The sequence below is a fragment of the Spinacia oleracea genome, chromosome 6 (genome assembly GCF_020520425.1).
Source record: "Spinacia oleracea cultivar Varoflay chromosome 6, BTI_SOV_V1, whole genome shotgun sequence".
Lineage (NCBI taxonomy): Eukaryota > Viridiplantae > Streptophyta > Magnoliopsida > Caryophyllales > Amaranthaceae > Spinacia > Spinacia oleracea.
The window spans coordinates 2,900,589-2,920,837 of record NC_079492.1 but is presented as its reverse complement, the minus strand read 5'-3'; the positions used below and the strand labels follow the sequence as shown (position 1 = coordinate 2,920,837).

The 20,249-nt window shown below is 37.5% G+C and overlaps 1 protein-coding gene and 1 non-coding gene across 2 annotated transcripts; one reads left to right on the top strand and one right to left on the bottom strand.

Moving 5' to 3' along the window:
* Nucleotides 1-737: 737 nt before the first annotated feature.
* Nucleotides 738-3,899, top strand: LOC110792532 (WUSCHEL-related homeobox 11-like). Its single transcript, XM_021997353.2, has 3 exons — nt 738-1,494; nt 2,261-2,436; nt 3,699-3,899. The coding sequence occupies exons 1-3, from the start codon at nt 840-842 to the stop codon at nt 3,714-3,716; spliced, it is 849 nt and encodes a 282-aa protein (XP_021853045.1). The 5' UTR covers nt 738-839; the 3' UTR covers nt 3,717-3,899.
* A 5,242-nt stretch (nt 3,900-9,141) lies between these two features.
* On the bottom strand, nt 9,142-9,214 carry TRNAF-GAA (transfer RNA phenylalanine (anticodon GAA)). The gene has a single exon. It is a non-coding gene; the product is annotated as a tRNA-Phe (tRNA).
* Nucleotides 9,215-20,249: the final 11,035 nt, after the last annotated feature.

Below are 20,249 nucleotides of genomic sequence, written 5' to 3'. Positions count from 1 at the left end.
GGGTCGAGTATTCCGGGACGGAGGAAGTAATTTTTAATTTTTTATGATGTAATTTGTTATTTTATGGATAAACATTTTAAAGGGTTACATAGTTACTTTTATACATTACTCCGTATTAGTTATTTTGAAGAGATAATTATTACTAAAGCTTAAAATTTTCACTAAAAATATAGATAACCTTTTATATTATACTGGAATAACGTACTTTATACATTTTCACTTCACTTATACTCGAATACACAATATTTATTATATGTACACCATCTTTAAATAAGAATATGTGTTGTCGGTTTTGTAACATTACCGAGTAAGTTAAAGAATGACTACATTAATTATTTTAAATATAACTCATTAGAAGAAGTTTTTTTATTTGAAGATGAAAAGAAAAACACAATTGTCAATTCACGAACTATGTGAAAATTTGTAAAAGAATGAGAGATTTTTTTTTTTTTTTTTTGGCATTGTGTTACGGATTCTTTTATGATTTTATCGTAATACCATATTCTTTTACACAAATATATTTTTTTTTCTATGCTCATTGTGTACTCTTGTTCACCGTTTAGTTTAAGCAGCGAACAAATAGATCTTATGTACACGTGTCAATATTTAATGTGAAGTAAAGGGAACATACATAGCAATGTGGAAGGTGAATAAATTAAAAAAAAAAATTACAAGGACATGCACCATTATTCCCTTTTTAAAACAGTAGTTATTATTAAGTGAAGCTAGGGTAGTGTGCACTATCATGTGCATTCTCATTCCATAGTTCATACTTGTTCCCCCAAAATTCTCTAAATCTCCCCAAATTATATTCTCATACAATTAATTAAGCTTTACTCATGGAAGATCATCATCAAGCTACTAAAACTACTAGCAACAACATTAGTACAACAACAACTACTGCATCTACTTCTTCTTCTAGTAAAGGAGGAGGAGATAGAACCAGCACCAGCACCACCACCAGCGGCGGCGAGCCGGTTCGGTCACGGTGGACACCCAAACCGGAGCAAATCCTCATCTTAGAATCCATTTTCAATAGTGGTATGGTTAACCCACCCAAGGAAGAAACCGTCCGAATTCGAAAACTCCTTGAGAAATTTGGTGCTGTTGGTGATGCTAATGTGTTTTATTGGTTCCAAAACCGCCGCTCTCGCTCTCGCCGCCGCCAACGCCAGCTTCAAGCCTCTCTTGCCGCCTCCGTCGCCACCCCAACTCAGACACCACCACAACAACCACCGCCTCACCCGGGTTATTTTGATTTAGGGCATCATCGTACTACTAGTACATGCACAATACCAACTTCTTCTTCTAGTGGTGTTACATGCTTTGCACCATGTAATTCTACTTCTTCTTCTACCACTTTTTGTGATTATGGTGGTGGTGTTGTTGATGATGTTTTTGGTAATTATTCTGGTCAAATGGATTTAGTTAATTCTACTAATCATCAAATGGATCATCGCTCTTCGAATTCTTCCAACATCGACTTTCAATCGGGTAAACTTAACTTAACTTAACTTCATTCCTTCATTCACTACTCCCTCCGTCCCTGGTTAAAACACTGTCTGGGGAAAACTTTCAGGGACGGAGGGAGTACGAATTATTATAGTTTTTCAATATGAGAATACTATAATAATTCAACCTAGTTAAGTATAAAGTAGCTAGAATCAACCAACATAAGTTGGTAGAATATATATATGGAAAACTCACCTTTTGACTCGAAGGTCACAGAGTTTGAATTCCATCGGCTGTGAACTTAACTTCATTCACTCATTCGCTACTCCCTCCGCCCCTAGGTGAAAGACCGGCTAGCCTTGTGGAAATCTTTCAGGGACGGAGGGAGTGCGAATTATTATAATTTTTTATCCCTAAAAAATTCTATATTAATTCAACCTAACTACGTACTTAAGTATAAAGTAGAATCAACTAACACAAGTTGATAGAGTTGATGGAGAATCTGACTTGAAGGTCACATAGTTGAACCAACTCTATCGGCTGTAAAATGTTTGGGAGTGGATTAAGCGTAGACCTGCTTAGTTGAGATGACTAACCTGTGTCGATATTTGATTTTCTTCTATTTTGTTTGCCCTAAATTCATATTGTTCATTTATTATGCAATTTTATTTTTGATTCTTTCAAAGAAAAGTGAATTAGGGCAAACAATTTTTTTATATTTTTGTATTGTAATTACCTTAGCTAGTTCTATCTTCTTACGTAGTATATTGTTAGCTAATGTAGTTAATTGGATGGTTTGGAATTGCAGGGATTATAACGGTGTTTCTAAATGGTGTAGCAACGCAAGTCCCGGGCGGCGCGTTTGACATGAAAGCAATGTTTGGGGAAGAAGTAATATTGGTGCACTCTTCTGGTGTTCCTGTGCCATTCAATGAGTTTGGGATTTCTCTTCAAAGCTTACAACATGGAGAGAGTTACTTCCTAGTATGTGCTTAATCTTTGTTTTTGTTTTTTTTGTTTTGAGGAAGTTTCTCTATCAATCATATCAATAAATAATTAAACGAAAGTGATAAAGGTTGCAAATTGCTGCAATAATAGTTTGTGTATTCATATGACATGTAAGCTGAATGGAATAATTCTTAATTAGAAAATTAATTTACATTGAGTTTGTCAATTATCTATCATAAGTTTTATTAAATTAAAATCATACACACTCTCCATTTCAAACTAATTAATATATTGTAGGTGACTAATTAGTTATTTATTGACCAATAATTTTATAATGGTACTCAATGATGATGAGAAGTTTCATAATCTTAACTAATACATATGTCAAAGATATATAGTCAAAGTTTGTTAATTAGCATTGATATAAATAAACAAAAGTGGTCTATTTAACTAGCAAAATTTTGGTATATAAGAAGTGATTAAGGACAATGATTGATACTTGTATATAAAAATGACCGATAATTCTTTCCCCGTCACTGTAATGCCCTTGTAGCTCATTCAGACCCAATGAGTATACCTATAGAAAACCAATATATAGTTGCATGTGTTATAAAGACACTTCTTGCTTAGTTTGAAGGTTTTTTAATCCATTGCAATTAAATCAATGTATGATTAACAATAACAAGAAAAAGGAGTGGAAAATGCCACTTTTTTTAGTTTAGTTTTAGATGGAATATCTAGTTAATTACTTTTAGATAGTGAAGTTGCCTAAACCTCTTTATATAAAAGCAAGATCATTAAAATTCATTGGAAAAGCGTTTAGAATTTAGAGTTCAACCCAATTTGTTTTCTTTTCGTCTGATCTGGTCTTATTCATAAACCTTATTAAACATTAGCATGAGGTATTTTTTAATTTTAATTCAAGAAGTATATTCTCCCATCAAATCTACAGATAGAAAGTACATTGTCACAAAAAACGCGCATGTAACGAATAACAACGGTCAATGTTATACGTACTCACGGTCAAGGATCGGAACATAAGAATATTTGAATTCTTTGACATTGTACTAGTATGATTTAACAATGCAATTTAGTTAGTACTCGATCATATATTTTTAAACTAGGAGAGTACAAAGATTTAAGCATTGCCACGATGAGCTGACTTAGATTCTACCAAATGACAGCTGATTAATTATTCATCATTTTAATTTGATTTTATTTTTGATTTTAATTTCATAAATTATTCGTAATATAATTTTAAGTTTAATTTCATAATTTTGTTTGGGTAATATTTGCAGGTCCCAAGAATCTCTTAAAATGGGAATAAAAGGTTGCACCGACCAGTTTCGGATCTTTCATCATCTCTACGTCACTCAAGAAAAAATAATTAATTAGTTACCTAAGATAGATCATCATTATTAATTTTTATATTTTTAATTACTACACAAACAACTCTTATTTTCTAGTGTTTATTCTATTTCTATGTATCAGATTTTTTTTTTGTTACAGCTCAAGAATACATAAGTATGATCCCATAAACCAGATCGTGTTCAAGTAAGGTCGTCCATTTAGATTTAGATTATTGTTTTCAAGTCTGAAAATGGTGACATTCGCTTGTGTGTACTTGTGTAGGTTGCTCCGTTTCTGAATAAATTCACTACTCGGACTTTTACATTATTTATGTGCTAATTTTGACTTGACTTTTTTCTACTAATATATAAAAAATAAAGTATATGTTATTTTATAGTATGTTGTTGGTTTAGTTACGATGTATTTTTCATAATATCAACTTTTTATAACTTCTAATAATAGACAATTGGAAAATTTAGGGGTAAAAAGTTTGTATTGGTAAGTGCGTCGATCAATGAAAGCAGTGGCATATCTTAATTTGTTAGGGGTTGAGGGTTTGAAATTTATTTTTAGCTACGACCCTCTTTAAATTTTGATCTGAGTATAATTGTGTAAGTATCATATTAAATTGCTTAATGTTTCTGCTGTCTGAATTAAAATTAGTCACTCAATATAAGTGATGCATTTTTTTTCTTTTTTCGATGTTAGCACTCGGTTCACCCTTAGGGCTAATCCGGATTCAGGACTAGTTCTGGGTGGATAGGTTTCAGTCTCCTCTCAATTATTGTTGCGGGTGACCGAACACGAGTCCTTCCTATCAAGTTCATCTCTAATCACCATTGAACCAACATGCAATTGGAATAGTGATGCATTTATTCATTAAAGAAAAGAGTAATTTCCAAATATATGCTAGCTACCAAGAAGATGAATGAAAACAAAAAAAACGTACGAATAAATTTTATGTCCACAATACTACAATACAATATAACCAAGTTGGCGAAAAATCTGAATATTTTTATTATGAAATATTTTTATAATAGTATATTTTCTGTTGTGTGAAATTCCCTTGAATTCGTGTAATAACGGTGGCAAAATAGTTGACTGCATTAGTAATTTGTACATACATATTTGACTATATATGAGCATATAATATGTGTATACTATATAGTATTATTCCTCAAAATCATAATATTAGTAGTATGGCACAGTGTCAGCTTGCATATATTGTTTGCATTTTGCTTTGGAAAATGTTTCTCTTTGCATGGGGTAGACCAATGTGTCTGTTTTATGCTTGCTGTAATATGAAGTAACCTATGTCGTCTATAACCATCATCTCTAGGTTTCTCACCGTTTGAGGTATCCAGATTTGGCATATATACCCAGTAACAGAATAAGAACAAGTAGGACTGTCATATCGGGTCATCGGTAGGTTACGGATCGAGAATAATCGGTTCAGGTATAATTGGATTATGCTTTGTACGTGATTATTGTGTTCATACCAGACCTGATCAACGATAACTCAGCCCGTTGATCCGACCCGAAAAGGTACGGGTTTAAACTATGCACTTTAGACCAAAACCCGATCCCGACCCGAAATGCCCTTTTCGGCCTGCAAAGCCCGCACAAAATTTATTGATTTGGACATTATTTTTTGTGTTAAAGTCAGGCCCGACCCGAGTTTTGATCACCTCTAGTTCATACGGATATAATGTGTGAATTTTTTTCGAGTTACTTTGATTTTTGTTGGATCTCGATCAGATCGGGCCAATTTTTTACAGCCCTATCGGATTATTGTGTTCATACTAGACCTAATCAACTATACCCCTCCCCGTTGGCCCGACCAGACCGAAAGTACGATTTTTGGACTTTTGCACTACAAGAAATAGTACTATTAACAACGGGGAAATCCCGTTGCGAAAGGTCAATAATCATTGATTAACGACGGAATTTCCTGTCGCGAACCCGTCATAAAAGGGGGCCGTCGTTAATAGAAAATCCCATCGTAAATCCGTCGTAAACCCGTCGTAAAAGACATTTGCGACGGTTATTCCCGTCATTGTTTGGTTGTTAGCCCCGTCGCAAAAGGCTTTTGCGACGGGATTTTTGACCCGTCGTAATTAGGTTGTCGTTAAAGATACAAATTCTTGTGGTGTTGGTAGCCTAAAATATGCATTTTTAGACAAAACCCGCGACGACCCGAAAAATCCTTTTCGGCCCGAACCAAATTTATGGGATTGAGCATGATATTTTGTGTTAAAGCCCGGCCTGACCCGAATGTTGATCACCTCTAATTCATACGGATAAATGTGTGTATCTTTTTCGGGTCACTTTCAGATCGGGTCATTTTTTAACAGCCCTGTGGGCGACTGTACAAGGCCCCAGGAAATAAATTTATTTAATTTGCTAACCAATATTAGTTACCATTTGGAGGATCTTGAATTATAAGCTAAGGTTTAAATGTAGTGTGATGTTGAATAGTTGTTGTTGGAGAGTAGATGATTCGTTGTGTTATGATCTTGGATTTGAAGTGTGTGTTGTTGGTAATTGCGAGAATATGTTGATGTTTGTGGATTGTGGATGTCTTATACTCCCTCCGTCCCGGAATACTTGACCTGTTTTCCTTATCGGGCCGTCCCTTAATACTTGACCTGTTTCTAAAAATAGAAATATTCTAACAATATTATATTATTTCTCACTCCACCTCTATTAACCCACCTACCCCCTACTCCATACAAAAAATAATTAAAAATTCAACCCCTACTCTCCCCCAACCCCACCCCTTTACACATTTCCCACTAACTACATTAAAATAATACTCCACTATCAACTACTACCTATTAAATTAAATAAGTCAATTCAAGTCTCTTAAACTCTGTGCCGGTCAAATCGGGTCGAGTATTCCGGGACGGAGGGAGTACGTAGTAGAGTACTGGTCAGGATCAGTACTGGTTGGTTCATGTTCTTTTCGATCTGTGCAAATGTTGATATACTCTGAAGCATGAAAAACCAAGGAGAAAGGGATTAGTAATGTATTTTGGCTTATATACAACTAAATAGTGATCGAAAATCTATGGTTCCCAACTCTTATAATTATTGGACAGAGTAGCCCAATGGGTATAGAATTTAGGTCATGTTGATAGGGTTCTTATTGGATAGGGCTTTTATTGGACATAGTCAATATATGGCAAAACTTATACTCCATTAATTTGAAAGCTAAAATAGTTATAACAAAAAGTTATATGGATAGCCACTTGTATTCGCTTACGGCTCTTTTTTTCATTTTTCCTTTTCCGTTTATGGACCTGCCCACTATCGGTCCGCTATTGACCCGCTAAAATCGACCCTTTTATTATCTGACCCACACAGACCTGGCCCGACCCGCCCAATAACCAGGCCTAAACACGGGTAATGTTTTTAAGTGTCTGACATTGGCCATTTTGTGAAAACTTGCATGGATTTTGGTCAAAATGATGCGTCAAAAGGTCCAAATCAATGTTTGAATGTCAAGGATCCAACACGGAGTATTAGAGGTAAAATGAAGAGTTCGGACAACATAGGTGAGAATCACGATGATAATAGGGAATTAGGGATCATGACCTGTGGCTTGTGGCTTTACGAGCATTTATGTATCACATTCTTGTGTTCGATACTCTATCGGTCTCTTTTTTTTTTTTTTTTGAAAGGTAAGAAGAATATACTTAAGAGCTTCTCCGCACGAGAGTCACTTCTAAGTAGTCGTTACTAATAATAGAGGATAAACTTTCACTAGTAGTAGGTCTATCTATATACATATTTCCACTAATTAGATGCCCAATATTTGCAATCTAATCTCCTGCCGAGTTTGCTTCTCTAATAACGTGCTTGATTTTCCATGTGTCAAAAAAGCTGGGAAGGTGCCTAATGTCAGTAATGATATTGTGAATTTTCCAACATGTCGCCCATAATCCTTTGACTGCATTAATGATGAGAAGATTGTCGCCCTCTACCTGAATATGATTAATGTTGAGTATTCGAGCTTCTTGAAGCCTTTTATGAAGAGCAATAACTTCAACCATGAAAGTCTGAGTGTGACCAAGGTTAAAAGTATAGGCGGAGATAGAATTCCTTGTACTCTATCAGTCTCTTAATTATTCCTATAGAGTAACTTTTAAGGTCAGGAGGATATCCGTGTCAGATGTAAGCAAACTGAGGAATGTGACATATAAATGCTTCTTATGCCACAGGCCCAAAGATCCACTATATCTTGGGCTGATGGCCCATTTCGAAGCCTATTGAAGTCTGGGTTTAGTTATCAATTATTGGCTGGATTACATAATTTTGTATTTCATGTTATCAAGCTAAAATTGAAAGTGAATGAGAATAAGAAATTCCTAGGGAGAAAGAGTTTAACCGATAACCATACATGCTGATAGGGGTGGAAAAAAAGAGTCAAGGTACCCTGAAACGGAACATGAACTTATTAGGAATCGGCGGTTCCAGAATCGGAACCTGTTGTGTATGTTTCGGTTCTGGGTAACAAAATCGAGAACCTGTTTTAACAGATTTCGGTTCTCAATTTATTGGAAAATAAGGGTTCGGGCCTTATAGAAAGAAATGCTTCATACGCCTAAAATATAAAACAATCCAAGCTAATTTTGGAAAATATAAATAAAAGTCTGCACTTTAAACCCAATCTATAAAAACAATCAAAGCCCATACCATATTTTTTTTTCTATCAATAAATTAGCAGTAATTTATTTAAATTTATAACATGACATGGTACCCTGAATCGGAACCTGTTGGAACAAGTTCCGATTCTCATTTTCAAAAACTTGTTGCAACAGGTTCTTGTTCTGGTTCCCATTTTCAGGAACATGTTGCAACAGGTTTCGGTTCCTGAAATTTTGGCAGGGTACCCTATTGTGCTCACCCCTACATGCTAACACCACGTTGTGGGAGTCTAATCTATTAGGTAGATGAGCAATTGTATTATCAACCCTTTTAACATGACCACAAACAGAAGAAATAAAATCCGAAGAAATCGTAACAGCATCTAAATTTTCAACAAAAGTCTAAGAAGAATTCAACCAAACTCCCTGATTAAAGTAAATTCAGATAAGATAAATTCAAGAAAAATGAGGGTTGAACAAGTAAATTTATAAGTGAAATAAGTTTTTGATAAGTTTTAAATTTAAAAGATAAGATAAGTTAAGTAAAAATAATTGAAAATCAGGTAAATAAAGCGCATTTTAATTGTTAGCCCCTTCACCGTAACTAGTCTAGTCCTCTACCCTTTGGAAACCAAGTTTTTGTGGCAGCTATTACCTCCGCTAGCTCGGCCTTCCACTTCACCTTATGCCATTGCGCGCAACCACACCAAGCCCAACAACACCCACGTACTGACCCGCCCCTTGCGGTGAGCGTGGATCGAACACGCGACCTTCAGATCTTCAGTCTGACGCTCTCCCAACTGAGCTATCCCCGCTTATTGAGTCCTTTGTATAATTTTATTTATATATAGCAAATATATTCTTTTTTTGCATCATATCTTTCATAATTTAATTTTAAACGTAAATTCGATTCGATAAGTGCTGAAATGGACCGGGATAAATACCCCTACCATATAGGGTTACTTACTTGTACAGTTGTTAGAATATATGCAAATAATCCTCATAAACTTGTATTTATAAAGATAAGTGATTGATTACACCAAAAAAAATAAAGAGAAGTGATTGAGCTAAACTAGGTAAACTACCTAAATTATAGCCTAAATAAATTACAAGAATATTGCAAGAATATATGCTTAACGTAATTTCATAATGAGGATTTATATTATTCGCATATATTCTAACAATAATCTTTCACGGGGGGAGGTCGTAGTCTTGCCGATATTAGTTGCTAAGTATAAAACATAGATTGTACGTCCTAAATGTTGTTGTTTAATAAGTTGGATGCGAACAAAACTACCGGTGCTCAACCATGTACGTTGTTTTAGATCGGCCATGTACGTTAAAGCTGCTCGAGATTTAATCGTTTGTTAATGAACCAAACGTGAACTTAAACCAAATATCGGAGTACCAAACCAAGCCAAACATTTATTTTATATTGGCTTTGAAAAAGTGGAAGCTTGATTATTTTATTTTTTAAAATCTACGATGTGCACAAATAATTTCGAGATAGTTTGCTCCTCATAAGTTGAAAGTTCAAATTTTACTATCTCCCACTTTCTAAGTTAGGATTAAACAAAGCATAAAAATGGAGTATTTGTCAAGGGCATAATCTCAATCAAGAGACCAATAAAAGCAAAATTGGAAAATGGATGGCATATTGTCAGCCATTACAAATGTAAATACGACTAACATTTTTAAAAAAAATATAGATAAGATCATAAGACTCGTAGATAGAGGAAAATACAAAAAAATAACTACTCCTTCTAATAGAAGAATCTAAGAACATGTATCGAGAGGAACCTAATGGGCGAGCGATTGGGTTTGGGACGGGTGTACTACTAGCGAAAGTGCCGAGTGGACAACATTCGAAGCGTATGCACCCCCGGTTGGCGATGGTTATCCTTAGTCCCAACTCCCGAGATGAAACCAAGGGAGCCAAGATTCGTTATGCTGTTCAGTCCGTTCACATTAATATGCTGATTTTCAGGTCGTCCCAACTTGATGGGGAAATAAACGCGGGGTAGGATCGTTTCACCCTTCGGCTATTTTGATTACCTACGAGCACGAGTATTTCCTTCACTGTCCCCAGTAGAGTCGCCACTGTAAGGGGGTCGAAAAAGCACGAGGCTAATACGTGACCTTGTCCCTCGTGGGTGTGACGTTTCTTTTTGTCAAATCAAGTGTAATTGGATTTCCTGTGAGTTTACACCCAATTGACTAGTAATATAGGAGTCGCCATTCAGTTTTTAACGACAATGAGAAAAACTGACAAAACTCGGTTATCGTGACATACAGGGAGTGCAATTATGTTCGACCACGACGGCCGTAGGTTCCCTTGTGATCCCTGGTGTGGGGATCTCTCAACATACACCCGCAAGGTAGAGATTGAGGGTTCGGGGGACTGTAACTACCGAGAGGAGTACTCGCTCATCGATAACTCCAGAGGCAGGATATCCTTACTAGCTCAGCATAAATAATTGAAGGGACATGCGTTAACTATTAAACTAATCTGAGTTGGTTTTAACAATATGCAACATATAATATTAGATCGAACGCGATTATCTGATTTAGATTGTTTTAAGGGACCTAGCATGATAATCCAATTTCCCAACATATTATCTTTATTAGGCGTGATAGAACAATCAGATTTAATTAGTTTAACAGTTCATAAAAGGGCGAGGAAAGCAATTAAACCATGGAAAAGGGACACATTACGACGCACCCTTGAGAGGTGCGTCACGGTTCTCAGAAAACTAACCACTTTGACTTTGCTATTTCTCCTTTTATTTAACGAATCTCAAGTTATGGGACAGGATACGTTCTGTTCGATTTATGGATCGATTGCGACAGAACGCGTGATCAGTTTTTGCAGCGTGAGGCTTAGGTTCAGGGGTTTAGAGTCAATACTCAGAATAATAATTGTGTGTTGTTGTTCTTTTCACGTCGAACTTAGGGGTCTATTTATAGGAAAGAGTGGCGTAGAAAGATAGATTTTCAGGAACTTGAATACGAAACGGATGAGGAAAAGAATCCGTCCCAGGTATTTTCGGCGCCCAGCTCTGGGCGTCAAAGATTTCGGCGCCCAGGGCTGGGCGTTGAAAATAGGGTCTGGGCAGAATTCTTTGTCAGATTGGACTCTAGAGTACGGAGTCCATTAAGAGACTTAATCCGAGTTATTTGGTGCGTATCAATTTACGACGGAATGCGTCTGGGCCCTTTACGAACTCTAGGTTCGTTATGAGTTCAATTAATACGTTAACTCTTTTATCGAACTGCGATAGGAATAGAATTCCTTTTACAATTTCTATCTCTTTTAGGATTTATGTTGGAGTGCAACACCTAATTCTGACAGGTTTCTATCTTTTTATTCTTACTACTTTTAGCAACTACCCTTTACGGCAGTTACCATTTTTAGCAGGTTTCCATAAATAGCAGGTTTCTATAAATAGCAGGTTTTGGGTGAAATGAGAAGGGTGATTGAGATTCGTTATTTTATAGGAGATGCGTTGCCAAGTGGAGATTTATGTTTTCATCATCGAACCTTCCCTTTCGGGAATGGGGACAAAAGTAGGTGTCTACAGTTAGGCCCCACTTTGACTGAGTCTTGGAGTAAGACGATGGTCAAAGTATTAGACGGAGTGCGTCACACAAGCCATGGTGACCTGTTTTTTTGCGAGGGTCTCACGAGCCCCCGAGTGATAACATTTGACTTAAGGGTCATCACTTGAAGTGTCGACATATCCCTCACGTGTCATTGGTATTTTTCAACGGATAGTATAGAAACTTCCTCACTTTGTCATTGGAAGGATCTAAAGGTGCGTAGAAACTCCCTCACTTTGTCATTGGGAGTAGCTACAGATGTTTTCGAAATCAAAGCTATAAAGTGCAATTAGGCCTGGCCAAGCCCAATCACGAGGTAAAAATGTTTTTAAAGATTCTCATTTTCAGGGTTAGCTAACACTAGTGGAAAAAGGGTCATTTGCATCGCACTTTTAAGCACATTTGCGTCGCACATTGTGCGTGGCAAAAGATCTCGATGCAAATGACTAAAAGTCATTTGCATCGCACAAAAGTGCGATGCAAATGACCCTTATTTTCGTCGCACATTAAGCAAATGTGCGTGGCAAATGACTTTTCAGGCACCATGTTGAAAGGTCATTTGCCACGCACATTAGCTTAAAGTGCGTGGCAAATGACTTTCAGGCGCCCAAAAAAAAAGTCATTTGCAACGCACAATAGCTTAATGTGCGATGCAAATGACTTTGAATTTTGTAAAAAAAATAGGTTCCATTTTACTATATATATATATAGTAAAATAGACAACTCATATTATTAAATAGAACCACATCAAATCAATAAGACTAAATACGTAAAGGCAGTACCTTCATAAATTTTACAATACAAAAGCTTGAAATATCTACAACAATGTATTCCATCTAACAGTTTCTCTTGACACCCAACAAAAAAAAAAATTAGTTGTTGCCCAGAATATTCTAGTGTTTCTCTTGCTTCTAGTGTAGTATCGAGCAACGTCCCAACAATCATGGCCAAGTCGTAGCAAGTGATGAGAAGGCTCTTTAGCTACAAACGCAACCAACTCTTCTGTGCGTTTCTTTACTTCTAATTCTTCCAGTTGTTGAGCTTGCAGTTTGTACTGATCCATGATTTGCTGGACCCTTTCCAGTTCGGCAATGTTTTCTCTACCTCTTTCTGCTTCTGTCCCACCAGTGTTCATCTGTTTGAATGTAAGCTCGATTTGTGTCTTCAATTTATCAGCTCGCATCTGAAACACATGAGATATCACAACTTAGCATCATCATGTTATTGATATTAGCAAACAATACGTGAGCTCTATTTAACAAATGATATCGCATAAGCAAACAAAAAGAGGGAGGTGGAAATCAAGTAGGCTGTTTACAACTTACATCTTGGTATACTATAGAGATAGAAGGATTAAATCCACCAAGAAAATAAATGACATATGAAAATAGTTGTTAAAGCTTGAAGTACGATAAATATATTAAAAAAAAAAAAAACGCTTTTAAATCTTGGCTCATTCCTATTAAAAAATAAAATAAACTACAGTCCCACACTCACACAAACATTAAAAAAAATGTGCTTTGAATTAGCAAAAGAAATAAAACAAATACTTCTTTGATTAACTGTCTTATACCCTAAAATTGATGTGAACACATTTAGAGAGTGTTTGATTCCCACTTTCCTTTGTTTGGTTTGTAAGGGATGGAAAGTTGTTTCCAAATGGAGGAATACAACTCTATCAAGGTGGAAAACATTTTCCTTTTGAAAGGGAGGGGAAACACATTTTCCTCCCTCCTCCTTACATCTCCTCCTCCTCCCATCAACCCCATTCTATTTCCATTTTCCTTTTCTCTATAACTTTTCTTGTAATGAAACAAACGAAGGAAAAGTAGTTTGAAATTGTGTTTTCCGTCAAACCAAACGGAGCCTTACTCTCGAAAATACAGAAAAAGACACAAAGAATTTGTATGCACTTATCATTGTCAAACATACCCCCCAAAAACGAAAACAAATCCAGCACCAGAAGCTCTCCCATCTACCTATCACTATCCAAAGCTTTCAATTAAAAAGGCCTGTATATATACTTGGAACAAAGAGAATTTACAGAATATTTGTTAGGAAAAAGCTAATAGTCAAGTTGTAAGAGGAAAATAACCACAAATAAGAATCTAAATCTTAATTGGACGACGGAATCTGATTCCTCTTCAAAAACATCCAAAGGGAAAGTCTCCCAACCTGTTGAACTCAAAAGTGCTGATCTAAAGTCAGCCACGAAACTCCTTTCTTCACCTCAAACTACTTAGAAAAAGGTTGCTAAGCATATATTAAACAAGAATATAAATCCTAAATTCCTAATTAGATACTGATTCCTCTTCAAAAGATCCAAAGGTCACAATAAAAATCCTAATTAGATACAAATCTAGCAATTCAACATCAATAAAAAAAGGTCACATTACATCAAATTCAATTCAACACTTAATTTATCATCAAATTCAAATCAGTCACTTAATTTATCATCAAATTCAAAGCGAAACTCATAAAAAATTGAAAAAAAAAATACTTGAATTCACAAACTAACCAACATAACTAAACCCTAAATTCAAATGAAAAAAACCAGAGAAAATTAATTGAACATGGAAATCAAGATACTCAAATTAACAATCCAAACAATCGGGCAAAAAGATACTCAAATTCACACATTAACCAAAATAATTAAACCCTAGATTCATAAGATTTTTTTTAAAATGTGCAAAACTAATTGAATTTGGAAATCAAGCAATATGACCCAGCGTGTTTCTTACCCTTCAAAAACCAAGCAATATGACCCGCCGGAAAATGCAAACCAATCGTATTGACATTTTCGCGGCGCCGACACCTAGGGTTTGCCTCTTCGCGGTAGTTTAGCATGTTTCTTAGAGGCAGTTCGGCGTATTCGGCGTTTCTTAGCCTTCTTCGCGGAAGTTCGGCATGTTTCTTAGCCTTCTTCGCGGCGCCGACACCTAGGGTTTGCCTCTTCTTGACATCGCAGATCTTGAATTTTCAGAGAAACCCAATTGACTATATTTGTGACAGCTTTGGTGAGAGGAGATGTCGAAAAATAAGGTTGATATTGTGTTGTTGGAGGAGAGATGAAGAGGTGTTGGAGTACCAACAATGGAGATTCTAAAAGAATAGATGAGAGAGAAAGATAGAAGAGGCGGAAAGTTTGCGGTGTTGGTGTGGTGTGCTAGGTCAAAGCGAGAAAGTACATTCCTAGGTGGACTTTGCCACGCAGATTTGTAAATCTGCGATGCACTTGATTGAGTCATTTGCCTCGCAGCTTTGTTAATCTGCGATGCAAATGACTCTGGGGGCATCCTAGAGTCATTTGCCTCGCAGTTTAACAAAGCTGCGACGCAAATGAGTAAATTCTATGCTAAAATTTGTTATTTGCATCACATGTTCAGAATGGCGTGGCAAATGCGGGGATGCAAATAAGCCTTTTTCCACTAGTGGAAAAAACGGAAAACCATTCTTTTAAATTTTGGAAAAAGGGAAAGCTACTCACATCGTTCTTTTTTGGAAAAAACGGAAAACCAATCTTTGGAAAAAGGGAAAGCTACTCACATCATTCTTTTTTGGAAAAACGGAAAACCAGAAAAAGTTATCGCTGCAGCTACTAAGGACCTGCGCGGTTAGTGACGCAGACCCCGCCGGCTAAAGATGGCGAGCCTGTCCGCTAAGGGTGGATACCCCGTCCGATACAAGTGGACGAATCTGTTTTTGAAATTTGAAAATAAGGACCTACGCGGTTTATGACGTAGACCCCGCCGGCTGAAGATGGCGAACCTGTCCGCTAAGGGTGGACACCCCGTCCGATAGAAGTGGACGAATCTGTTTTGAAATTTGTTTTGTGTTTATTTTTTGAAAATAAGGACCTACGTGGTTTGCGCCGTAGACCGCGCCGGCTGAAGATGGCGAGCCTATTTTGAATTTGAAGACTTTATTTTTCGAAAACTGAGGACCTGCGCGGCTAGTGACGCAGACCCCGCCCGCTGAAGGTGGGCGAGCCTTGTTCGCTAAGGGTGGACGCCCCGCTCGCTGGAGGTGAGCGAACCTGAATTCGTCTTTTTGATTTGGGATTCGCGTGCCGCGGTCTTGCCTGATTGAGGTGGACAAGTCCCTATTTCATTTTTTTTCTTGTGATTTCTCTTGAGAATTTCTTTTTATTCATTCTTGTAGGAGCGAATTCTTTCGAGGGATGCTCGGACTTAGTTGTAACCTGAATGTGGATTGACAACGTGCTTAAACGGACCATTGTCTTGTGGTCATCTTCTTTCATGGTTTTGAGCTAGTCCTTATGGCTCAATTTTGCCATTACCTGGGTCCTTGATTAGGGGACTATGTAAAAGTATCAACGGCGACCTTTGTCTTGAGGTCGTAATCCGGTTTTATTTTTTTGAGACATCCAAACATGGGACTTCGTACAGCGTAGTCTGGGAATATTGTTTTAACTTTGCATAATATATATTTTCCTTCGATCCCCCAAGCACTCGTGCTTGACGGTCATCCCATTCCTTGGGGATAAGCATTTTGTAATGTCCTTGATCGTGTTTGGGATCGTGCTCGTAAGTGCGAGCGATCTTTGTAGTGGTGTGCTACTCTTAACAAAGCCGTAAGGTGCGACTTTCAGTAAAGAAATCGGCAATTTTGAGTCGAATGGATACGGCAGGGCCCTATAGAAGTCAGAGCTGTTTTTGGGTCTGGGATCATTTTCGGCGCCCAGGCCTGGGCGTTAAAGATTTCGGCGCCCAGTGCTGGGCGCTGATAATGATTTCTGGCGAGGGTTCTTGATAACACAGTTGGCCTCTTGTTCGTTCGTTTTCTTTTTTTCTTTTCTTCTAGAGATTCTATTTTTGGAACGAACCGTTCATTTGAGATAACAATCATTTCTCGAGAAACCGTAGCCGATTGGTGGACTACGATGTTTGTCGTTTTTTGGGCGATTATTTAAAGGGACTGTTGCTCTTAAGGCGTACAGTTATTGCAATAGTCGGGAGAGTCTATGTGGCCCGAGGAACATACCTTGAGGTGTAAGACTTTGATCGCCCCTATATTTTTTTTCTTTTGAACGTGTTCGTGAATGTTCGATACTTAGAATGATGATGTGTGTGTGCGAACGAGCGTTCATAGAATGGCTGTTGCGTGCGGTCCATTAATCAGTTTGCTTGAATCATTTTTTTTGAGCAATGACTGATGTTGAATAGTTTTCTTAGAAGCTTGATAGGGTTCAGGCCCATTCATAAAGTGGGCTCAAACATCGTGCCCTTTCGATTGTTCAAACATTTGCTTCGAGATTTTTTTTATTTTGCTATGGTTGTTTCGTAGCTTGGAGCCCCCAAGTATGCATGTTGGGATGCTTCCTTTTGGCGTACGATTTTTGTAGGTTCTTTCGAGAAAGATGCCTTGGGGTCCCGCTCGTGTAGGTGTGAGCTATCCCTTTCGTGGTAGGTAATATTTTGCTACCTTTAATCCTTAATGTAGAAGTCGTGTGGCTTGCATTTTGAATTTGGGCGATAAGTAGTCTTCGCCTCTTTTACACATGCTCTTTGGTCGTGCCCGTATTAGTGCAATATACCTTACTCTTTTTTAGACTTGTACCATGGGATGGTTGAACTTATGGTGCGGCGTAGGCTTGTGTGGCCTAACAGGGTGTTTTGGAACATTCCTCCAGGTGTTGGGACATCATTATTATTTTTTGCTTTGGAGTACTTCGTCATGCCTCGTTCAAGTGTAGCACCTTCTGCGTGGGTGTGCACGGCTTATTACTTCGTTCGATGCGAGGATTCATAGATGTTCCTTTCATGTTTTTATATCTGGGCAAAACTTGGCTAGCAGAAAGATTCAGCGCCCAGGCTGGGGCGTTAAAGATATCGGCGCCCAGCTCTGTGCGTTGAAAATGATTTATGGGTATATTTTGACAGTTCTTATCCTCGATTTTTTTCTTTCGCTTTTGCTTTGGAACGAGGTAGACTGTGTAACGGGCGCTTATAGGGCGAGCGTTAGGTGCAGTAGTTTGATCGGAGTTTTGATGACTCGCAATTTTCAGTTACCCTTGTTAGTGGGTTGACTTTATGTATTCTAAGTAGTGCTTAGAGTTTGGGAGGGGTTGTAGCCATTCTAAGGTTCGTTTTACACGATTAAAGCTTAGGATTGTGCCCCTATGACGTGTGTATAGCATTAGCGTCGAGAATTTGCGATAAAATCGTCATTTCGAGCATTTTTAGAGTGTTTTTCTCAAGCCCCCAATTGTAGCTACGGGATTGGCTTGGTGTTATAATGTTTGGCATACGTTTTTATGTATTCATGGTGACAAGTATCATGAATAGTTTGAACCAGACTCGTTTAATGCGAGGTATGTTCGAGTAGTGATTTGCTCCTTCTCTTGTAAATGTCGTATTGTGCGACATTGCCATGGTCAAGGTAGTCACATGTTGAAGTGTGCCTTGACCAAAAGCTAGGTGCCTTTCTTTACCCATAATCATATTTAGAAATATCTTTGACTCACTTGCAACATCGAGATAAATGCATACTTAGCTTAAACCAACGACACTTTGTTATGAAGAAGTCTTTGAAAATCATTTGAAATCCGAGTCCTACTGTGTACAATCTGAGGTGTCCTAAGTAAGTTGACTTATAGAAGGGTTCGCACAGAATTACACGAGTGAATCAAAATACTGTCTAAGGATTTGCTGGAAGCCCGGGTGCAGGCGCCAAGATTTTACTTGTTCCCGTGCGGCACATGCTTTAGGCTTTTAGGGCCATATTTTCCAGAATTGCGGGAATATAAACCGTTTTCAAATCGACCTAGATTTACTTGGTTACGTCTGCACAAAAAGGTCAAGGTATACTTAGTTCTTTCCCTAGCTTTTCATTTCAAAATTTTTTTTTAGCCCCCAGTTGCTATTATGTCTTCCCATTAATGATGCTTTTAGATTTCGATTTTAGATGCCCTTGTCATATGTCTGAGTAGGATGAGCCTTGGTTAAGTGCCAAATCCTATTGACAATGTCTGATTTTTTTATTTTTTTTTCAAAGGGGATTAGCAAGCATTTGAATGACCATGAACGGGTGCCCTGATTTCGAAGGAACGATGGGGCGATGCCGTAGAACAATCCTCTTTACTGCCTTTACTACTTGTTGGCGATTATGACTGTGTCTAGTAGTGAAAGAAGGTCTTTAAGTGAGTTACTTTGCTTTAGGGAGGGTCAAGTCGAGTACTTTAGAGGTCATGGACACTTGCGCTAGCCCCCATTCAATTGAGGCAAAGCGATCTTTTGAGTCTTGGCTAAGTGCCTAGGAGTGTGAGTGCTCCTTCTGGCAAGGGTACGTGCCCTTATTATTTTTCGATGTGTGCTCATTAATTTTGGCATCTTGATGACTTGGATTCTTCTTCGTGCTTTAAATTTTCCTTCGACTTGGATTGCAAGTAATTAAATTTCAATAAGGGACTCTATTTTTTATTCTTGTTATTCTATAGGCTTTAACTTTTTTTTTTTGCAAATTGGTTGGACCGAATCATGGATTGCCTACGTATCCGCCTTAAATAGATTTAATTTGGAATCAGGTCTTGCGTAGTTCTTAGCCTAGAAAATGGTTTCTTAGAATGCCGATTTTAAACAAGTACGTTCTGAGGTGGAAACATATTATTTGAAACGGTGGAATAAGTGAAGTTTATTATTATTTTAATCTGCTGCCTTGCCGTAAGCCAAATATTTGTTTTTCCTCATTTTGAGTACATGTATTTTTTGGTGGTACGTATATCTGAATACGTGTTGTACCTCTCCAAGTGTTCGTTATTTTTCCGTGCATGTGCGGATAAAATGACGAGCACTTCTGGACAATATTTGGCGAGCAGAGAGAATCAGCGCCCAGGCTGGGGCGTTAAAGATTTCGGCGCCCAGCTGTGGACGCTGAAAATGATTTCTGGGCGGATCTTTTTTGGTGCGCTAAGTGCTTTTTTTTTTCTTTTTAGACGAACTTTTAAAGGCGCTTTGCAAAGTTTCTTTTACATTTTTTATTATTTTTTGTACTTTTATTTGTTTTTTTTTATTCGTGACTCAAGACGGCTTGAATGAGATAGGATAATTTGTATAGGTATTAGTCAAACATGAGGATTACATCTGCTAGGACTCACAATTTGCGGCTTCAAACTAGTGTCATGAGTTTACATCAACCAAGGCCAATGAGTAGCATGGGGACGGCTCGAGGATGTATCCAAACAAGTTATATGGTCATTATACTAATGGTGGTGTAAGAGCAGGTTTGGGC